The 19,800-nt window shown below is 37.5% G+C and overlaps 1 protein-coding gene across 1 annotated transcript in view; it reads right to left on the bottom strand.

The window, feature by feature from the left end:
- Positions 1 to 465: 465 nt before the first annotated feature.
- The window catches only part of LOC107557642 (arf-GAP with Rho-GAP domain, ANK repeat and PH domain-containing protein 1-like), a 52,057-nt gene continuing 32,722 nt past the window's right edge, over positions 466 to 19,800 (bottom strand). The window contains exons 3-11 of the mRNA XM_016241120.1: positions 15,061 to 15,170; positions 12,162 to 12,244; positions 11,982 to 12,088; positions 11,634 to 11,798; positions 9,581 to 9,650; positions 9,284 to 9,404; positions 6,461 to 6,651; positions 1,869 to 1,975; positions 466 to 496 (exon numbers count right to left, since the gene is read on the bottom strand). Coding sequence (XP_016096606.1) covers positions 466 to 496; positions 1,869 to 1,975; positions 6,461 to 6,651; positions 9,284 to 9,404; positions 9,581 to 9,650; positions 11,634 to 11,798; positions 11,982 to 12,088; positions 12,162 to 12,244; positions 15,061 to 15,170 — 985 coding nt within the window. The remainder of the gene's footprint in view (positions 497 to 1,868; positions 1,976 to 6,460; positions 6,652 to 9,283; positions 9,405 to 9,580; positions 9,651 to 11,633; positions 11,799 to 11,981; positions 12,089 to 12,161; positions 12,245 to 15,060; positions 15,171 to 19,800) is intronic.

Below are 19,800 nucleotides of genomic sequence, written 5' to 3'. Positions count from 1 at the left end.
CGAGGTTGAAAGTTCAAAGGTCAGCCCTCAACCTGCCAGTGTGTGTGTGTGTGTGTGTGTGTGTGTGTGAGAGATGTATAAGCTCAGTGCAGAGCCACACAAACACACACTGATGTGAATCACGGCCTACCGAACGACAGAATGAGAGAATAAGTAACGAATCAGAGCAGAGAGGAGCGGAGTGGGCGGAGCCTATAGCTGAGTGGGCAGGGCCAGATACATCACTGCACTGGGGGCGGGGCTTAGGCACAGTCTGATCAACAAACCTGACACTGTCTCTCTCTCCTTCAGTCTGATTCCTGTGATGCAGGAATGATTCAAAACAAAGGAAAGAGATTCAGGTTTCTTTCAAGAACAAGATTACAATAATATCAATACATCATATTTTAAAGGGAGGAGAAAACTTTTTTTGATCAAATCATTCTGATACTGTATTGGTCGCAGGTTGATGTCTAATACACAATCCTAGTCCTGCAGATAAACCAGTGATGCAGAACTATGGGAAAGGGTCAAAGATCACTCATGGTGGCCAGTATGATGCATCATAATGCTGTTAAAGATCACATGTCAGAGGATTCATTCCGCTGCATCTGTCTGTCTGTCATCACCCATCTCTCTCATCCATCTCTCTCTCTCTCTCTCTATGTGAGTGAATGGACTCTTTGTCTGTCCGTTTCTTCTCTTCCCACTGAAACAGCACAGAGGAATCCTGGGAGCTCATGAGTGTGAGTGTGTGTGTGTGTGTGTGTGTGTGTGTGTGTGTTTTAGGAAGCAGATCACATCACGCTGTGATTCGTTTTGTGTTATGTTGGTAGACTGCAGTGAAAGCTTCCTGTGTGTGTGTGTGTGTGTGTGTTCGTACAAATTAATCATCTCATCAGAACTTCACACACACACACACACACATCAGTGTTCATCTCAGACACAATGCTGATGATACTAGATAAAGTCCCACACTAACCGTAAATCCCACATTAACTGGTTGATATCAGTACATCAAACACTCATACATATCACAAATTCCCCTATGTCACACACTCACTCACACACTCACTCTTGTCCGATCCTAACAAACCATACATCAATAGAAAGCTTATTTATTCAGCTTTCAGATTATATATTTTTTAAAATGTACCCTTATGACTGGTTTTGTGGTCCAGGGTCACATATGCATAATATATATACACAGTACACACACATATATTATGTAAACTAAAACTTTTATTTTGGATGCGATTAATTGCGATTATTCGTTTAACAGACCTACTTAATTGCAATTAGATTTAATTTTTTTAATAGTTTTAATTTTAGTTTTGTTTGGGGTTTTTTTATTTACACTTTTTCATCTAATACTTATATTTTAGTTTTTTATTAGTTTTTTAGTAGTTTAATTTTGACCGTATGTGAACAGGTTTCACTGGGTTTTGTACTGAAACCCAGCGAGTTAAACGTGCATTTCACACACAGATGACCTTCAGATTCACTGAGCAGCTCAAAGGAGGAAAATATACAAAACAGATGTGAGAGAAGGAGCCAGACAGCACTCTCACACACACACACACTCACACACTCACACACTCACACACACACTCTCACACTCTCACACACACACTCTCACACACACACACACTCACACACTCACTCACACACTCACACACTCACACACAGTTATTTTAGCTTGCTGGATGACTCACAGTGTCTTGAATGAAATAAATGAAGAGAGCGGAAAAAAGATCAACAGAAACATGAATGAATGCATGACGGATGGAAAGAAATCTTGAACAGGATCTGAGCAGTTGAATAAATTTATGTGAATGAACAAATGAATGAATGAGTCATTTGAAAGAACGAACAAGTGAAAGTCTCACCTGAATATGCGGTACGGTGTGGTCAGATCAAACGCTCTCCGATCCACTTCCTTCACATTACCAACATTCATATCAATCGAGGTGATGCCGATTCCCAGACGATAATCCTAAACACACACACACACACATACACGAAACAAACATCTTTATTTAGCTATGTAAATGGAGACATTTCTATACATTACTATGATTATCATTTTTTACTAGCATCTCTAAACTATAAATGTACACAAACACTCATATACAGTTTTAAATTATGTAATATAACATAGATCAATACAATCAGACAAAAGTAACAGCTCTCATGTTTAACACACACAAACATCAAAGAAAATGCAATTTTATAACAGTCCAGTCATGTCAAGCAACTGAATTCATAATTTAACCCTAATTTATATTAGCATTGTTTTGCATGAAAGACAGCATGCATATACATTTTCGCTTCTCAAAAGACGTAAGATGACGTGGCGGCATGAATGCAGAGAATGCGATTTAGCTCAGCCTGAACAATGAATCATTTTATTTGCACTTCATGGTAATTGTAGTTAACTAAAATGGAAACTAAAACCATAAAAAACTTGAAATGCAATAATTGCTAAGCCAAGGCAACATTTCTAATTTTCATTTAATTTAACTTGATGTGTTGAAATAACAAAAACTAAATTAATTTAAAAACAATACATTAAAAAAAAGAAACAAAAATGGCAAAAACTACTAAATTACTAAAAAGAATCACTAAAATTAAAATGAAAACAGAAAAACAAAACCTAATGCAAAACATGGATAAAGAGTATAGCAATGCTACTAAAACCCACTGTTTTACTAGTCGTCTAAATGAACTGATTCACTGAAATGAATCTGATTCCTCTGCGCTCCATTAAAGAGCTTTTCCTTTTTTTTTGTAATTGTGACCTGCCGATATCTATTTTTGCCATTTTCGATTTTCTTTCTAAAAACTATAATTGACAGCATATACAAACAAAAATCTACACTTTTTTTTAAAATGCAATTTTTTTTTTCACATCATAAAAAAATGATTAAACATTACAAAGGTGCCGAGGTGCCATAAATGCGTTTACACTGCAAACTTTCAAATGCATAGAGAATTTTCTACGATTAATGTTTTAAATATTGTTTAAACATACAAATAAGAAATGTTGGGGAAAATGCAATGATAGTTTTAAATATGAAACCAAACCAGTAGGTGGCGTTAAATGACCGTTTGAATGAGTGACTCATTTAGTCCTTCATTCAACAGATTCGTTCAAACGGCCGATTCATTCAGAAACGAGGAACGTGACTTCTGTCTGTACGAATGGGTTACTGAATCATTGACTCACTTGACAGGGTTTCTGCAGGATTTTTAAGACCTTTTTTAAGACCCGCACAAATAAAATGAATACCATATGAGCGGGGCAATGTCTAGAGTACCATATTAAACTGTAAAATTACTTTAAAAAGCATAATTTACAGCTCAGTGACAGCATATACAAACAAAAATCTACACTTTTTTTTAAAATGCAATTTTTTTTTTCACATCATAAAAAAATGATTAAACATTACAAAGGTGCCGAGGTGCCATAAATGCGTTTACACTGCAAACTTTCAAATGCATAGAGAATTTTCTACGATTAATGTTTTAAATATTGTTTAAACATACAAATAAGAAATGTTGGGGAAAATGCAATGATAGTTTTAAATATGAAACCAAACCAGTAGGTGGCGTTAAATGACCGTTTGAATGAGTGACTCATTTAGTCCTTCATTCAACAGATTCGTTCAAACGGCCGATTCATTCAGAAACGAGGAACGTGACTTCTGTCTGTACGAATGGGTTACTGAATCATTGACTCACTTGACAGGGTTTCTGCAGGATTTTTAAGACCTTTTTTAAGACCCGCACAAATAAAATGAATACCATATGAGCGGGGCAATGTCTAGAGTACCATATTAAACTGTAAAATTACTTTAAAAAGCATAATTTACAGTTCAAATACAAGTTTTCACAAAAACAAAAAGTTTTATAAATGATAAACTTTACATTTCAGCCTTTAAACCATTTTTAAGAAAATGGACGAGTCAAAAGTATTAATTATTACATTAATTTAAACAATTATTATGAATAAATTGCTATATAAATTAAATAACATAAATTAGGGGTGTGCGATGCTGACAAAAAATGATATCTCGATATTATCTGGGATTTTATCGATAACGATAATTAGAGGATATTTTGCTGAGTGTGTTATTGTGCTGATATCTTAAGAAGTACCGTGGACAGCTGACTCCTGAATTTTTTTTTATATTCTTCATATTCTGTGGTCAGTTCACAGCAGTGATAGAAATTAATCTTTTCCAACAAGTTTTATGGGCATTTTTACATTTAAGCCATTTGTTCTAAAAGTGTGCATCATCTTTTGAGTCAAATTCTTGCATTTGGGCTGTTACCAAGCAAATGAAATCAGTATCAACTAAATGTATCTTTGCAATGCAGAGGAAACACAGAAGCTGCATTAGAAGTGGCATTTAGATGCATTTACACACTGTTTAATGCAGCTCTGAAGGACATGGAATACTTTAACCTGCCGTTACAAATGCATAAATAATGTTTTGATATTTTAAACATAAAACATTGAAAACTGATGTTTGAAATCATTTTAAAAAATGAAAAGATACTTTAAATGTGAAATTAAAACCGCCAGCAGGTGGCAGCAAGTCACTGTTAATAAGTGAGGCATTGCGTTTGAACCGAATCATTTAAACGGTTGATTCATTCAGGAACGAAACACCGTCATGTTGCTCAGAGACACAAAACAGCGCTGTGGCTGTGTTTCGAATGATTTTTGATTTTTGGAGAAAAAAACGGCACACTTCGTGTGATATTAACTATATGAAATTATATAAATATATACATTTTCTGCCCCCATATCTAGAATTATGAGATAATTCTATCGCTTTTCGCGATATACTCGATAATGTCAAATCGCACATCGTTAAAACTACAATTACGATATTATCGCAGACCATACAGATCGCGCACCTTACTCGGTTTAGATTTTTATAATGCATTGTCTTCTTATCGATCCACCAGTTCACATTTAACGCTCTGCGTGTTCGCAGGGTAAAAACATGGGTCGATTTTAGCGTGCAGCGCTCGTGTTTATTCAATGAAATCATAGCCTTTTGAGGTTTAATCATCACATTCAGCCATATCGCCATTCTGGTCTTTCCGTCCCCAAATTTAAGACCTCTTGAAATCATAATTAAGACTTTCTTGTAAAATTTAAGACTTTTTAAAGGCCTTCGATTTGATACAACTAAAATTAAGGCTTTTTAAGACCCTGCGGAAACCCTGCTTGATTCGTTCAAAAACGTGGATTCATTCAGTAACGAAACACCGCTGTGTTGCTCGCAGACACAAAACAGCTCTGCTGTGGAACTACTTTTATCAGCGAAATTGAGCAAACACAGTCAATATTGTGTCTAAAATGTAAGTCACTTAATTCTAACTTCTAACTTCTAACTACTATTGTATAAAATCACATTGCAATCGTGTTGACACACTTTGGGTGTGCAATGTTGCGTACCTAACTCATACATGGGTCAATATCACCATAGAGTGCCTTTCAACCTTCGCAATACTCACACATTTTGGTCTTAATTTCCCATTCGTTTGATGTCATAAATAGTAGACACTTAAGTACTATAAAAACATATTAGCTGAGCTCCCACACATTTTTTTTTTTTAATTATGGGCCATTATTCAAAGCATAAACCATAAGACATGTCCACCCTGTCAAGGACACATATATTACTGTTAAATATGTTTTCATTGCAATATTAAGATGCAAATTATATTTTCTGAAAGGTATGATGTCCCTTTCCAAAAACAGGGCTATTTGTTTGCTTTCAAATTATAAATACATAAAAGATTTTTTTATTGAACTACTATTGTATAAAATCACATTGCAATCGTGTTGACACACTTTGGTTGTGCAATGTTGAGTACCTAACTCATACATGGGTCAATATCACCAAAGAGTGCCTTTCAACCCTCACAATACTCACACATTTTGGTCTTAATTTCCCATTCGTTTTATGTCATAAATAGTAGACACTTAAGTACTACAAAAACATATTAGCTGAGCTCCCACACATTTTTTTTTTTTTAATTATGGGCCATTATTCAAAGCATAAACCATAAGACATGTCCACCCTGTCAAGGACACATATATTACTGTTAAATATGTTTTCATTGCAATATTAAGATGCAAATTATATTTTCTGAAAGGTATGATGTCCCTTTCCAAAAACAGGGCTATTTGTTTGCTTTCAAATTATAAATACATAAAAGATTTTATGTAAACCATGTGTTTTTTGTTTGCATGTTATTGCCCCCACACCTAGCTATTGAACACACTGGATTATATAGATATGATTTAATTATTATTTAAAAATGCCCATCCCTTCTATCCAATAAAAGCATTCTGAAGTCGAGTGAGCTGCTGTTAATGCTACTGAAGTCTGTATTAAAGTCAGTAGTGTGACTAGTGTTAGTTTTATTTCTGAAGACAGACAGATTGAGGGTTTACCTCTGTGTTTTTGTAGAGGAAGACTTTATCCACACACACCACTGTGTAGAGTTTAGAGCGCAGGCCGCGCAGCTCCAGGTAACCCTTCATCTCGTAGCTCACGCAGGGGTTAAAGGTCATGTCCAGACTGGTGCTTGCGTGAGACGCTCCGACACAGCTCTTCAACACCGTCACCCACTCGCTCCGCTCCACTGACACACACACACACACAGTGAACACACACACACACAGTGAACACACACAGATACACACACACACAGTGAACACACACACACACACACACACAGTGAACACACACACAGACACACAGATACACACACGCACACACACAGTGAACACACACAGATACACACACACACACAGATACACACACACACACACACACAGAACACACACACAGACACACACACACACACACACACACACACACAGAACACACACACATACACACACACACACAGATACACACACACACACACACAGATACACACACACACACACACACACACACACTTCAGTCATTTCACTGAGCATACTGTTTACACACACCATCATACTAGCATGTATGATATATGTGTCCCGTGGTGGCAAAATGAGTGTGAATTTACTACATTTTGAGCTACACGCAACAAAAAGTGAAAAATGACGATTTTAGTTGAATTTGAGGTTTTCACAAAAATGAATTCATCAAGCCCTCGTCTAGCGATCCTAATGCTCCAAACAGTAATTAAACATCTAAAAGTATCTTTATTTGCACGTTTTCTGAGAGGAGTATCTTTTCTCCGCTCGCTTCTCGCTCTGACTATCACCCGATAAATATACACATCTACACAGAATTGCAGTATTTAAGTATTCGTGCAAACATAATCTGTTAGGTCTTAAGTGAACGTTTGGGCAACTGTTGGGGAAAAACATCTGATGTGTAACATTATATTAGATCCGTGTATTACAGCAGGTATTAATATATCGTCCGTCTGTCGCATTAATGTTAATCTAACAATAAAAGAAAAGAGAGAATCACTCGCGGTTCTCGATTGAACTGCTTTTGTAGTTTCCACTAAAGGGATTTTTACATTTGATTATTAGTTTTTCTTACTTGAATGCTTTTGTTAAATGTAAAATGAAAAAGGTAATGCATTATATGATTCTTTCTTATGTTTGTTCTACTGTTTCTTTTGTTGTTGTTGCATCTGTTCTTATTTATAATAACACAGTCATTTTTTGTCCGATTCCAACAAATCATACATCATTTTGAAGGTCTTTTAATTGAGAATATGAAAATAAAAATTGTTTATTGTTTACTGTTACTGCACGGTTTCTCAAACTGGGGTTTTGTGAGTTGATGAAAAGCTAACAAGTCATTAAATCATGAAAAAAAATATTGTTATTAAAATTAATTATCATAACAATAAATTAAAATAATAACAATCAGAATAAACACTTAAATATTGTAACTATTATTATTATTATTAGAAAAAAATACATGTTTTTGTTTATTCTTCACCGGAAAGACATAGTTTGTAATAATTACAATAATGATAAATTAATAATTTTATAATAACAATTTAAAATAAAAACAATCAAAATAAACACTTACTTAAATATTCAATGTTATTAATATTATTATTTTTATTTAAATATAGTATAGTAAATTTATTTTGTTCATTCTTTACCAGAATGACACAGTCTTCTGTTGTTAGGCCAAATCATTTTAAGTAATTAATTACTTTAATTAATTAAAAAAATAAATAAAAAATAAAATAAATTAATTATAATAGTAATTAAAAATAAAAACAATCAAAATAACACTTATTTAAACATTAAATGTTATTTGTATTATTATATTATATTATTCTTTATAATATTATAAAATTAAAAATGTAAAATTTTATTTGTTTATTCTTCACCAGAAAGACAAAGTTCTGTTTGTGAGTTTGTAACCGTGTTGTGTGCATGTTGGTGTGTATTTATGTTGTTGTTTTATAAAATATTAAATAACACATTTAATAAAATATAGTTTTATAAAATAATTTTGTAATAAATATTTTTATAAAAAATAACACTGATTAATAATAATAATAATAATAATATAATTAAAATATTAATATTATAATATGATAATTAAAATAAAGAAAGATTAAATATTTTATTTGTTTATTCTTCCCCAGAAGAAGACAGTTCTGTGTGTGTGTGTGTGTGTGAGAGTGTGAAAGAAAGTGTGTGTGTGTGTGTGTGAGTGTGAAAGAAAGTGTGTGTGTGTGTGTGTGTGAGAGTGTGAAAGAAAGTGTGTGTGTGTGTGTGTGTGTGTGTGTGTGTGTGAGTGAGTGAGTGATTGAGTGACTGAGTGAGTGAGTGAGTGAGTGTGTGTGTGTGTAACTGTGTGTTTTGTGCATGTCAGTGTTTATTTGTGTTGTGAGGTCAGTTGTTCACATTAGCTTTAGTTTCACCAGACCACAAAACCTCACTGATCATCAGTGTGTATCTCATTCGCAAACACGCCTAATTCATGTGCTTTAAACAACACACACACACACACACACAGTCTGTACACTCACAGTCGCTCTCGGCTCGGAACAGGAAAGTGCGATTGTGCGTCACCACTTCAAACTTCTGCTCTCCCACATTGACCACGCCGGTGATGGACACTGTAGGGATGACTCCCTCTCTCTCTCTCTCTCACACACACACACACACACTCCCTCTCTCTCTCTCTCACACACACACACACACACCCTCTCTCCCTCTCTCTCTCTCACACACACTCCCTCTCCCTCTCTCTCTCACACACACACACACACACACACACACAGTCTGTACACTCACAGTCGCTCTCGGCTCGGAACAGGAAAGTGCGATTGTGCGTCACCACTTCAAACTTCTGCTCTCCCACATTGACCACGCCGGTGATGGACACTGTAGGTATGATCCTCTTCGAGTAGACGTCCTGCATACACACACACACACACACACACACACAGGCGTTTAATCGTCCCATCAGCAGCGGATGTTAAAGGACATGTGCGGTGAGACGCATTCGTTCAACACTGAAGAACAGCAGGTCTTTTCACATGCCACAAAGAGTTTGACTCTACACACGTGACTTTACCCAATCAGAATCACCTTCTCAGTGTCGAAGTATCTCAGGTATTCAGCATCCAGTTTGACCCAGCGGCGCTGGTAGATCAGAGACCTGCACACACACACACACACACACACACACACACGCACACACACACACACACACAAACACACACACACACACACACATTAAATTAATGCTTTAGCTTCAGTAGATGTTAATCTCCATCAAAAGAATCTGTAGAATCATGTCTACTACCACAATAAGTCAAATCGAGTTCATTTCTATAGTGCTTTATGCAATAAAGATCACTTTGCACTTGTAAACGGCGTTGCAAAATTGTTGAGTCAGGATTAAATTAATTCGGCTCTAATTATTACTTCTATTTTAACTATAAAGCAGCTCTACAGAAAACAATAGTGCAGTTTAGTTTAGTTATTTTGTGACCTCACTGCAAAACCAATATAGTTAACTGAAAAGTAATTGTCTTCAAGCTCCCAAATAACTACCGGTACAAAATGGTAGAAATGTTCGATCATTTATGCAAGTATAAAAGCGTGTTATTTCAGCTGTAAAGTGTCTAAAATATGATCTGTGTGTGTGTGATTTTGTGTTTATGTAAAAAGGTGTAATTTTCAGGGATAATCGTACATTCAAAGGGAAAGTGACCGTGTTTAGTGGCATGTTAACGTGCATAATTTTGAATCTTGTGATTGTACTATTGAAACGGTGCATTTTAATGTTTATTTCCATGTTTTTGTGCCTTATCAGAGTTTCTCAAATGGGTTTGTGCATTGATAAATGCTAAAAATTTAATAACAAAAAATTTTAAATAATTTTTAAAATGTAAAAATAATTATATTAATACGAATAAAAAACTAAAAATAATTTAAAAAATAGTAAAAAGGATAAAATATTCATATCATGTGATCATTAACTGACTTAAGAGAGTTGTGCACATGCAAAAATTACTAAAAATATTTTAATAAATACTTTAATTAAAAATAAGTCCATCAAGAGGAAAAGCTCACAGATAAACATAGAAACTGCAGTTTCCTCATTTCAAATTTCTCCACATGTTAGACTAATTTATAATAGATTTTTTGAGCTTATCCGACAAATTATTTCTACATTTAAAAACTTCTATTTGGCGTGGATGTCTCACAGCTTTTTTGCTGGTCTGTTTTAAATAAATATTTTAATAATATAATATACAAATATTTTAGATCATTAATGGGTTTAGCGGACAGAAACTGCTGTTCTGAATCTGACAGGCACCATGAAATCACGTGGAAGTCCAAATCAAACTCAATACTTAGAAATAAATCAGACAGAATTGTCTATTAGTCTCACATTAGTTACATTGTTGAAACTAAATCACACAAGCGAAAGAAAACGGATTTTCACTCAGGAGCTGCTGGTAAATTTGACAATTAATTCTAAATAAATGGTATGAATCATTAAATACATTTTTAAAAAATTGATGTAGAAATACTTCAAAATGTGTAGATTGCACATGCAGCTTTGCTTTAAGGCAGCAATCTCTTGAAAATATGAAATGGCTGGGAATTCTGATTCAGTTTAGGGAATCAGTTCATTCAAAGGAGTCATTTAAAAGAACCAGTTCAAAAATTAAATCCTGAAATGTGACCCTGGAGCACAAAAGCAGTCATATATTTGTAGCAATAGCAAACCCATTGTACGGGTCAAAATTATCCATTTCTCTTTTATGCCAAAAATCATTAGGATATTAAGTAAAGATCATGTTCCATGAAGATATTTAGTAAATTTCCTACCGTAAATATATCAAAACTTAATGTTTGATTAGTAATATGCATTGCTAAGAACTTCATTTGAACAACTTTAAAGATGATTTTCTCAATATTTAGATTTTTTTGCACCCTCAGATTCCAGATTTTCAAATAGTTGTATCTCAGCCAAACCTAACAAACCATACATCAATGGAAAGCTTGTTTATTCAGCTTTCAGATGATGCATAAATCTCAATTTCTTAAAAATGGCCCTTATGACTGGTTTTGTGCTCCAGGGTCACAAATGTTCAAAAGTCAGTGTGAAATCAAAACACACACGCACCCCTGAGGAGGATTCTTGTCCAGCCAGCCCACTTTAATCACGGGGACGCTGGTGGAGGCGGGGTCTTCCCGAGGGGGCGGAGCACTGACGTGGCCTGTGATTGGCAGGTAGATGCTGCTCTGAGAGCCGGAGATCGAACCCAAATCTTCGATCCATGAACTCCGTCTGAGAGAGAGAGAGAGAGATGAGATCAGCACAAGAGGGAAGTGTTACATCACATTGCAACACGACATGAATTTCTCATATTGCCCAATCAACATCAACAAACTAAATTTAACTGTACAATGACAAATCAGGAACATACACATTGGCAAAATCGCTAACAGCAGGAAAATAAAAGCAACTCACTTCAGGGACACAGATTCGTAAGAGATGGCGTCATCGTCTAGTAGCTCGTCGTCGCTGCACAGGCTGCTGTAACGGGGTTTCGTCGCCTTGGGAACCATCAAGGACATCTATTGGAGGAAGCAGCTGTCAATCATACAGCGTCTGTCGCTATTGGACAATTCTGGGAATAAAACAACGCACCTTGCTGGCCATGTCTATGAGTTTAGCGTCTCTGCTGAGCTTGCGCTCGTCATATTCATCTGAACTTTCATCTGAATCCAACTCTACACAGAAGAGAACAGAATGAGGGAAACGGGAAGAGATATAGAGATGCAGATACATTTCAATGCACACACACACACACACACACACACACACTAACACTCACTCACACACACTCACACAAACTCACACACACACACTCTCACACAAACTCACACACACTTCACACTCACATACACACACACTCTCACACACACTAAAACTCACTCACTCACTCTCACACACACTAAAACTCACTCACTCATTCTCACACACACACACACACACACACACTAACACTCACGCACGCACACACACACGCACACACACACACACAAACTCACACACACACACACTCTCACACACACTTCACACTCACACACACTTCACACTCACACACACACACACACACACACACATACACACTAAAACTCACTCACTCATTCTCACACACACACACACTAACACTCACTCACTCTCATGCACACACACTCACACTCACTCATACATTCACACACACAGGCATGCAAACACTCACACGTGTACTCACGCACACACACACACACTCATACATGCACACTCACTCACACACTCTCACACACACACACACACACTCTCACACACACTAACTCACTCACTCTCACACACACACACAGCTTTACATGTGATACAGATTTGCCATCAGGTCAGTGTTGCCATCAACGGGCAACCAGGTGAGACACAGGGCCCACGACTGATCTAAAGGATCCAGATAGGAATTTGTTAACCACTCAATGGGAAAGTGCCCAAGCACCATTGCTCAAAAAAAGTTGCCTGGCAAAATTGCTCGAAATGTTGTATCATCAGTCTAAGTGCTACTAGAGATCATTAAAATCTGGTCTGACGAGATCTGCGGCTCCAGCTGCGGCGGTTCACACAGAGAAACTCAACAAAAGAAGATGACAAATTGATAAAGAATATCAAATCGATTTACACACTATCTCACTCACTCTCACACACACACACAGCTTTACATGTGATACAGATTTGCCATCAGGTCAGTGTTGCCATCAACGGGCAACCAGGTGAGACACAGGGCCCACGACTGATCTAAAGGATCCAGATAGGAATTTGTTAACCACTCAATGGGAAAGTGCCCAAGCACCATTGCTCAAAAAAAGTTGCCTGGCAAAATTGCTCGAAATGTTGTATCATCAGTCTAAGTGCTACTAGAGATCATTAAAATCTGGTCTGACGAGATCTGCGGCTCCAGCTGCGGCGGTTCACACAGAGAAACTCAACAAAAGAAGATGACAAATTGATAAAGAATATCAAATCGATTTAAATATGTGACCACTCAATGGGAAAGTGCCCAAGCACCATTGCTCAAAAAAAGTTGCCTGGCAAAATTGCTCGAAATGTTGTATCATCAGTCTAAGTGCTACTAGAGATCATTAAAATCTGGTCTGACGAGATCTGCGGCTCCAGCTGCGGCGGTTCACACAGAGAAACTCAACAAAAGAAGATGACAAATTGATAAAGAATATCAAATCGATTTAAATATGTGACGATTCAAATCGGTTGAGATGCTAAACAAATCACGATTCAATAAGGGGTAACGTTAGGAGTTTATATGAATGCATGTCTGAGGGGAACTTATTCTTTCGATGTTTTTTTTTTTTTTCCTCTTGCCTCTGTATAATGCATATTAAAGTTCATAAGTAATAACCCAGGAAACACTGTATCATTGCTGTTCATAAGCGCAGCGCTGCTTGTTTACAGCAGTAACCAAGGAAACACCGTATCATTGCTGTTCATAAGCGCAGCGCTGCTTGTTTACAGCAGTAACCAAGGAAACACCGTATCATTGCTGTTCATAAGCGCAGCGCTGCTTGTTTACAGCAGTAACCAAGGAAACACCGTATCATTGCTGTTCATAAGCGCAGCGCTGCTTGTTTACAGCAGTAACCAAGGAAACACCGTATCATTGCTGTTCATAAGCGCAGCGCTGCTTGTTTACAGCAGTAACCAAGGAAACACCGTATCATTGCTGTTCATAAGCGCAGCGCTGCTTGTTTACAGCAGTAACCAAGGAAACACCGTATCATTGCTGTTCATAAGCGCAGCGCTGCTTGTTTACAGCAGTAACCAAGGAAACACCGTATCATTGCTGTTCATAAGCGCAGCGCTGCTTTGTTTACAGCGGTAACCGAGGAAATGCTTTAAGAGTGAATCTGCGTCTCGTTCAGCTCGTCCACTGTTTCTGTTTCATGCTGATATTTTTATGTATAGTTTCACAAAACTGAAGTCAGACCATTCTGTTTTTGCTTCAAACGTAGATTAAAAACGGCTGGTGTTGCATGTGTGCAGCATCTTTGTTTGGATCATGATTAAAATGCAGTGGTTGCCTCTAGTTTTAAATGTTAAGAGCACAGACAAAGCCTTATTTTGTTTATATGAAGAGATTTATTTTATTTGTGTTACTTATTTATTTGATTTGGGGCTTGTTTTAAAATTTCTATTTAGTTTTGTTATTTACATTTACATTATATTTAAATTTGGTCATTTAGCAGATGCTTTTATCCAAAGCGACTTACAAATGAGGACAACAGAAGCAATCAAAACTAACAAAAGAGCAATAATATACAAGTGCTATATTATTATAGTGTTATATTTCAATTTCACAAAAAAACGTATTTTGTCCAAGCAATAATAAAAGGACACATTTAATTTATAATTTGTCTTAAATCTAATTTTGTTTAAAAACAAATCGTGGATCAAATCGAATCGTGAGTTGAGTGAATCGTTACATCCCTAGTTACCCCCAACACTGCTTGCGCAGAGCAGACGGTCTACTCACTGTTTGTGTTCGGCGGCGCTGGGACGTCTCTCCTTTGGCTCTCTGGTCTGATGATCCGAGGCGGGACGTCTGGGACTCGATCCGTGTCTGACGGATCATCTACAGGAGCGCTGGAGGAGCAGACAGAGGAAGACTCATCATTGCTCAGATCTGAGGACAGTCTGCTGAGCAGCCGACCGAACTTCTTCATGGTGAGGATTCGACGCTAGCGGCAGACAGAGAGAGATCAGGTTCGTGTCGCCGCACGCCTCTGAGTTCAGAAACAGCTGACGCAACACGTTCAATGAGAGCAGATAGAAATCGACCAACACACCTGTACTGATCTTCACACGAGTCACACAGACAGAATCCTTCCATTAAAGTCACATAAAAATCATAATAGACTTGACTTTATGTTTCTGCTAGATTTTTGTTCATTTAATAACTTTGTTAAAACTTCCTGTATATTACATCATACTACAAATCCATGTTTGCATAATAACTATAGGATTAACAACAACACAGTGTAAGCTGCTCCAGGAAGTAATTATTAAATACAAGCTGTGCGATGATTAATTAGGGTATTAATCATTATTTTCTATTCACATCACTGGTCAAAATTTTGGAACACGAAATATGACGTTTAATATTTTTGAAAGAAGTCTCTTTTGCTCATCAAAGCTGCATTTATTTGATTAAAAATTGTGAAATATATTTACAATGTAAAATATCTGTTTTCTATGAATCTCTGTTAAACTGTAATGTATTTCTGTGATGCGCAGCTGTATTTTCAGCATCATTCCTCCAGTCTTCAGTGTCACATGATCTTCAGAAATCAGTATAATATGCTGATCTGCTGCTCGAGAAACATTTCTGATTATTATCAATGTTGAAAACAGTCGTGCTGCACAATATGTTAGTGGAAACCGTGATGCATTTTGTTTTTAAGGATTCACAGATGAATAGAAAGTTCAAAAGAACAGCGTTTATTTGAAATAGAAATCTTTTGTAACATTATAAATTACTTTACTGGCACTTCTGATCAATTTAATGTGTCCTTGATGAATATAAGTATTAATTTTTACAAACTTTTGAATGGTAATGTATCACAAATTTAACAAAAATATGTGACACTGAAGACTGGAGTAATGATGCTGAGAATTCAGCTTTGATCACGGAAATAAATTACAGTTTAACAGATATTCACAGTTATTTTAAATGATAATATTTCACAATTTTACTGTATGTTTGATCAAATAAATGCAGCCTCGGTGAGCAGAAGAGACTTCTTTCAAAAACATAAAATAATTCAGCTGCTAGTACATTTGTCTGATAAACTTGTTCTAAATCATAAACACAACAGACAGCAAGTCTTACTGCAGCAGTAAAAATAAATTCTGCAGCGTGTTCTCACACAATAAACCCTGAGTAAATGTGAATAAAAGATGGACTTGGCCACGTTTCAAAAGCTGTCTGACATTCACCCTACATTTACAGAGAATACAGGAATTCACAGGTTTATTTCAGAATCAGCAGCGTTTGTTGAACATTTATTGGACTGGAAACACATTTCCTGATGTGTGTTAAAGATCAGGCTCATGTGGACGGTCAAACAATGCTGCTTCCTGAGTCCAGCGGAACAACATCGGTTTTACAAAACAAAACATCAGCTAAAGACTGAATTATGAATGAAGTCTTCACTAAGCGCTTCAGCTCTGTAACTTCAGAAATACTGTTGCACTCTCGCAAAAGAAAAGATATCAGGATGAACAAACTTCCTGTTTGTTGCTGCCGTGTGTTTTGAGTTTGAGCTCCGTCAAGTAAATTATATATCGTCTATTTTTTATCTTAAAATCAATTTTATACACCATCATTTTCGTTTCTATAACGTGTGAATATATCCCTGATCGTATTCTACAACAAAAACAATCAGAGCGCCTTGTTATCACTAGTTTTATTTTGATTTCCCAAGTCCGCTATTAGCATATAGCCCGTTAGCATCGCCAGCGTGGTTGCCGCTAATCTCGCTTACATTGCTAATACTCTATTCACACACATTACCATTGTTTTACTCACTGTTACTTGCTTTAATGGCGGATGTGTGTCTACCTTTGAGTGCAGGTGAGGACACGTTCGAGATGCATTCGGTGCAGGTCGAGCTGGAGGCCGTGGAGAAGCAGATCCGGGACCTGGTGGCAAAGCAGACCCAGCTGAGAGAGTGGAGAGCCGCGCTGGAATCATCCCAGGCTGACGCTCACAAGTCCGAGGTAAGTATACAGCCCGCTGCTAACTCTCCCACCACCTCTACTCCGTGTGTTTCTCTGCACAGGCCCGGTGCACCCAGGACGTGATCTTCCCAGATGTCCTTCACTCCGGCGCCAGGACACCACGGACCCTGGGTGCACCCGCAGCGGAAGACGCGAGCCAGGCCCCGGGCGACGACCTCTCCCCCTCCGCCGCCTCCGGTCTTCGAGATCTCCACCCGGAACTGCTTCGCTCCCCTCCGCGACATGGAACGCGACGCTGTGATCGTCGGAGAATCCATTGTCCGGCACGTCCGTGCTACGATAGCGGAAGGTAAAGTGCACACCCACGGTTTCCCTGGTGCTTGTGTTCTCGATGTTTCTGCGCAAATACCCGCGATCCTGAAGAGCGACGAGAGCGACGAGAGCCCCGGAGCGGTCGTGCTTCACGCCGGGGTTAACGACACCAAGCTGCGGCAGACGGAGACACTGAAGAGGGACTTCAGGAGCCTGATCGAGACGGTGCGCCGCACATCGCCCGCGACGACGATCATCGTGTCAGGACCGCTTCCCACGTATCGAGGAGGACACGAAAGGTTCAGTAGACTTTTTGCTTTAAATTAATGGTTATTGTTATGATGTAAAGAACAGAAACTGCTCTTTGTTAATAAATGGAATCTTTTCTGGGAGCGTCCTAGGCTTTTTCACGCTGATGGTCTGCATCCCAGCAGAGTCGGAGCGGAGCTCATGTCGGACAACATCTCCAAATTCCACATTCAAATAACTGCCCTGATGACTTGTGTTCTACCCGCTTAAATGATAGAAGTACTTGTGCTGTCCAATCTATAAAGACTGTGTCTGTTCCCCGAATAGTGAGGTCAAAATATAAATTTAATGCAGGATCTAGAAAAAATCTGATCGTGATTAAACCAGAACAATTTAAAATAAATGAACAAAAACCATTTTTAAAGTTTGGGCTCCTAAACATTAGATCACTCTCACCCAAAGCAGTTATTGTAAATGAAATGATCACAGATAATCGTTTTGATGTACTCTGCTTGACTGAAACCTGGCTAAAACCTAATGATTATATTGGTCTAAATGAGTCTACTCCACCAAGCTACTATTATAAGCATGAGCCCCGTCAGACTGGTCGTGGTGGTGGTGTTGCAACAATATATAGTGATATTCTCAATGTTACTCAGAAGACAGGATACAGGTTTAACTCATTTGAAATACTAATGCTTAATGTTACACTGTCAGATATGCAAAAGAAATCTATCGTATCTCTTGCTCTGGCTACTGTGTATAGACCACCAGGGCCGTATACAGATTTCCTAAAAGAATTTGCAGATTTCCTCTCAGACCTATTGGTTACTGTTGATAAAGCGCTAATTGTCGGAGATTTTAATATTCACGTTGATAATACAAATGATGCATTAGGACTTGCGTTTACTGACCTAATAAACTCTTTTGGAGTAAAGCAAAATGTCACCGGGCCCACTCATCGTTTTAATCATACGCTAGATTTAATTATATCGCATGGAATTGATCTTACTGATATAGATATCGTACCTCAAAGTGATGATGTTACTGACCATTTCCTTGTATCGTGCATGCTGTGTATTACTAATATTAACTATATGGCTCTGCGTTATCGTCCGGGCAGAACTATTGTTCCAGCCACCAAAGACAGATTCACAAATAACCTGCCTGATTTATCTCAACTGCTCTGTGTACCAATAAGTACACATGAACTAGACGAAATAACTAGCAACGTGGGCACTATCTTCTCTAATACATTAGAAGCTGTTGCCCCCATCAAATTGAAAAAGGTTAGAGAAAAACGTACTGCGCCATGGTACAACAGTAATACCCATTCTCTCAAGAAAAAACTCATAGTCTTGAGCGCAAATGGAGAAAAACTAACTTGGAAGTTTTTAGAATTGCGTGGAAAAACAGTATGTCCAGCTATAGACAGGCTCTAAAAGCTGCCAGGGCCGAGCACATCCACAAACTCATAGAAAATAACCAAAACAATCCTAGGTTTTTATTTAGCACAATGGCTAGATTAACAAATAACCAGACGCCAACTGATCTAAATATTCCCTCACAGTTTAATAGTAATGACTTTATGAATTTCTTCACTGATAAAATAGATAACATCAGAAATACAATAGCAAATGTAGATTCTACAGCGTATAATACTTCAGCTTCACTCATCGCACCCAAAGATAAACTGCAGTGCTTTACAACTATAGGACAGGAAGAGCTAAATAAACTTATCACTGCATCTAAACCAACAACATGCCTGTTAGATCCTGTACCCACTAAATTACTAAAAGAGTTGCTACCTGAATCAGAAGAACCGTTTCTCAATATTATTAACTCGTCGTTGTCTTTAGGTCACGTCCCAAAACCATTCAAGCTGGCGGTTATTAAGCCTCTTAAAGGGGTCATATGATGCGATTTCAATGTTTCCTTTCACTTTGGAGTGTTACAAGCTCTTGGTGCATAA

The sequence above is a fragment of the Sinocyclocheilus grahami genome, unplaced genomic scaffold (genome assembly GCF_001515645.1).
Source record: "Sinocyclocheilus grahami isolate Dianchi unplaced genomic scaffold, SAMN03320097.WGS_v1.1 scaffold613.1, whole genome shotgun sequence".
In the NCBI taxonomy this organism is placed as follows: Eukaryota; Metazoa; Chordata; class Actinopteri; order Cypriniformes; family Cyprinidae; genus Sinocyclocheilus; species Sinocyclocheilus grahami.
Note: the sequence above shows the minus strand (reverse complement) of the source record. Positions and strands in the feature narration are given on the sequence as shown.